Source organism: Coloeus monedula (genome assembly GCF_965178545.1).
Source record: "Coloeus monedula genome assembly, chromosome: 10".
Classification (NCBI taxonomy): Eukaryota; Metazoa; Chordata; class Aves; order Passeriformes; family Corvidae; genus Coloeus; species Coloeus monedula.
This window is the reverse complement of record NC_138790.1, coordinates 5,957,163-5,960,161: the sequence shown is the minus strand read 5'-3', so window position 1 is coordinate 5,960,161 and position 2,999 is coordinate 5,957,163. Positions and strand designations below refer to the sequence as shown.

General features: G+C 59.1%; 1 protein-coding gene across 3 annotated transcripts; it reads right to left on the bottom strand.

Moving 5' to 3' along the window:
• Positions 1 to 854: 854 nt before the first annotated feature.
• LOC309576574 (transcription cofactor HES-6-like) lies at positions 855 to 2,582 on the bottom strand (the record flags this gene model as incomplete). Of its 3 annotated transcripts, XM_082287974.1 has the most annotated exons (4): positions 855 to 2,019; positions 2,104 to 2,185; positions 2,261 to 2,347; positions 2,424 to 2,509. In XM_082287974.1, 4 exons carry the CDS (start codon positions 2,487 to 2,489, stop codon positions 1,586 to 1,588), a joined length of 669 nt encoding a protein of 222 aa, XP_082144100.1. In that variant the 3' UTR covers positions 855 to 1,585. The 3 variants fall into 3 exon arrangements, with proteins under 3 accessions (XP_082144100.1, XP_082144098.1, XP_082144099.1); XM_082287972.1 differs by having other exon boundaries at positions 855 to 2,185; positions 2,424 to 2,582; XM_082287973.1 differs by having other exon boundaries at positions 2,104 to 2,347.
• Between the last annotated feature and the right edge of the window lie 417 nt (positions 2,583 to 2,999).

The following is a 2,999-nucleotide window of genomic DNA, read 5'->3' as shown; positions in this document are numbered from 1 at the left end:
AGGGGATGAGGACCAAACATTCTGATGGACATCTTTGAGCAAGAACACCCACCTCAGGTAAAGTAAATTGCAAAGGCAAGGCCTTGCCAGTACTTCAGTTTCTATTTTTATTAATCTGTGGGGTTATTAACAAAGGTGCATGTCCAGTCCCTTGGTAATTAGGTTGCTTCCTTTCTTGCTTGTTCTAGGTTTGGGAACTTCCATGTATTAAGACACTTTACAATCCTTTTTTTCCCCTTTACAATGACAGCTCTCTGAAAGGTATTGTATCGCAGCATAAATAACCTGGCATCTCCCCAAAGTAGGAACCAGGAGGGGTTAAACCTCATGGAGAAGAATGCTGAGGGTCCCCCCTCCAAGCCCCCAGAAACATTAAACAACACTTTCCAAATCCACTGCACACTCTATTCAATGGAGTCTTGTTTTGCTCTCAACAAAAAACAAAAACCAAGCCACCCCCCTGTGAAGTTATGCCCCAGAACAGGATTTGCCTAGCATTTCTGATGCTAGGGCTGTACACGTATGAGCAATGCCTTCAGATGGCAGAGCAAGTAGAGTAGGTTTGAGACTGGCATCCAGACCAACCAGCCCCAAAATCTGTGGCCTAAGACCAACCTTAACGAGTGTGACCTTGCTCATGCAATGAACTTAAGTGTCTACTAGAATTAAACAAAAGAAATATTTGAATTCCAATACTTAAGTTAACAATGCTTAGTACAAGCATTAAGTGCTTAATTACCAGCATTGTTTCCATGGTATACAGACACTGGTGTTAAGAGCCAACAAGAAGGAGCTCTATTTTTAATGTTTTTAAATGAGTTAGAAGCACACCACATTACACAGTATATGCCATGTTGTGAATTCAGTTTTTTTATTAAAGATTAAAAATAAAAAACATTTGACACCCTAATATACATAAAGTCACAATAAACTCAAATGAGCTAAAAGCAAAATGTGCATAAAGACACTCATTTCTAAAAGGCACCCTGCCGCCAATATCTTTTAAAGTATTTGTCTAATTCCACCAGTTTTCTAGTTTTCTTTCCCTCCCCTAAAAGTGAGACTTTAGACTGCTACCAGGTACAGATACTACCCCCACCGCCACCTTTCAGGGGTCTGTGCTATCACTAGAACACTTAAAACCGTGCATGCAGACTTAGCTTGAGCTTCTCCTGGAATTAACCATCATAATTTAAAATGCACAAGGGCTTTTTCTTAAAAGGGTAGCGGTATTTGGGCCACTTCGAAGGGCCAAGAAGAAAGAGATAAGGTTATAAAATAACTGCTATGCCTCCACCAGAGAGCTTTGCTACTACAAACCAACTCCCTCCTCCCCCCCTCCTCTCATAAAAACAACCCCTAAAGTTACAAAATGTCCCCCCCACACACACACGGATGAAATGTTAACGCGTTCGCTATTAGGCTGTCAGGGTGTGACAGCGTCGGAGTGCCCGTGGTGCAGTCCCCAGTCAGAGCGCTGCCAGCCGCGCACGCACACACAGCCACGCTCACACAGACGCGCGTGTGCGGCTGCAGCGGGGGCACCCTGCCCGCCCCCAGTGCGAGGTCTGCCTCCACTCCTCTGTTACCAGGGTCTCCACATGGATTTGGGCGAGCCGGGCGAGGGCAGGCCCTGCGTCTGGGACGCGTCCAGTCCGTCCGTGGAGGTCTGGCCCGGCTCGGCCTCCGCCTCGTCCGAGTCGGAGCAGGTCTCTTCGCTGGGGGAGGGCGAGAGCGCCGGGGCAGGCAGAGCCAGGCCCGGACGGGCTTCGGCCGGCAGGGCTAGCATCTCGCCGGCGGGCCAAGGGCCCAGGGCGGGCTCCCCCAAAACGTCCGTGATCGAGTCCGGGCAGCCGCCCTCGTTGAGGGGCATGGACTCCAGCAGGTGGTTGAGCAGCTCGGCGGCCGTGGTGGCGTCGATGCCGGGGCAGCTGGAGACGAAGGTGTGCACCTCGTGCATGCACTGGATGTAGCCAGCGGCGAAGCGCTCGCTGGCGTCGAGGAGCCGCCGCCCGCCCCCTGCGCCGCGGGGGACAGAGAGGGGCGCGGGTGAGGCGCGGGCCGGGCCGGCCGCCCCCCGCCGCCCCCCGGGCCGGCACTCACCGCGGGTGCGGCGCTCCAGCACGGCCCGCACCCGCCGCACCGTCCGCTCCAGCACCTCCGCGTTCTCCAGCTTCGCCTGAAACTGACCCGGGGCGCCGCGGCCGTCAGCGCGGCCCCGGGCCCCGCCGGTCCCCGCCCCGCCTCGCCGCCGCCTCACCTCGCTGTCGGCCAGCAGCAGCCGCAGCTCCCGCAGGCTCTCGTTGATGCGCGCCCGGCGCTTCTTCTCCACCAGCGGCTTCCTCGTCTGCGGGGACAACAGCGCCGTCAGCCCCGCCGCCCCTCCCGTCCCGGCCCCGCCCGCCGCCGCCCCCACCGCTCACCCTCCGGTCAGCGCGGAGCTCCGCGCAGCCCTCGCCCCGCGGCGGGCCGTCCTTGCCCGGCGCCATGGCCGCGCCGCTGCCCCTCTCGTTCCGCTCCGCGCCGGCAGCTCCGCGCCACTCCCGCCCCGCGCCGCCCTTTTTATACCCCGCGATTTGCATGTCAATGAGCCCATTGGCCGCGCCGCGCGGGCAGCGCCGAGCGTTGGCCGAACGGGCCAATGGCGGCCGCGCGCTTTGTCTGCGGCGGGGCGGGGCCGCCGGCGCTGGCGGCTGGAGCGGAGCGGCCCCGGCCCCGCCACCGCCCGGCGGCTCCCGGCCCGGGAGCTGGGAGCGGGACGGGCCCCTGCCAGCAGCGTGCGGCTCCCCGAGGCGGTGGGGCACGTCACTCAGCCCCAATGAACCCCAAGCCCCAACGCCCGCTACGAGTTCAGAGCCTTGGAATACCCGTGTGTGCGGCTGGGATGTTCGTGGAACGGAGGGCAGAGTGGGGCCGGCCAGGTGCCGGCGGGGACAGACGGGCGTCAGCACCGACCTGGGCGTAAAAAGAGTCAGTCTGAGCCGTAACCGGGAACCCGT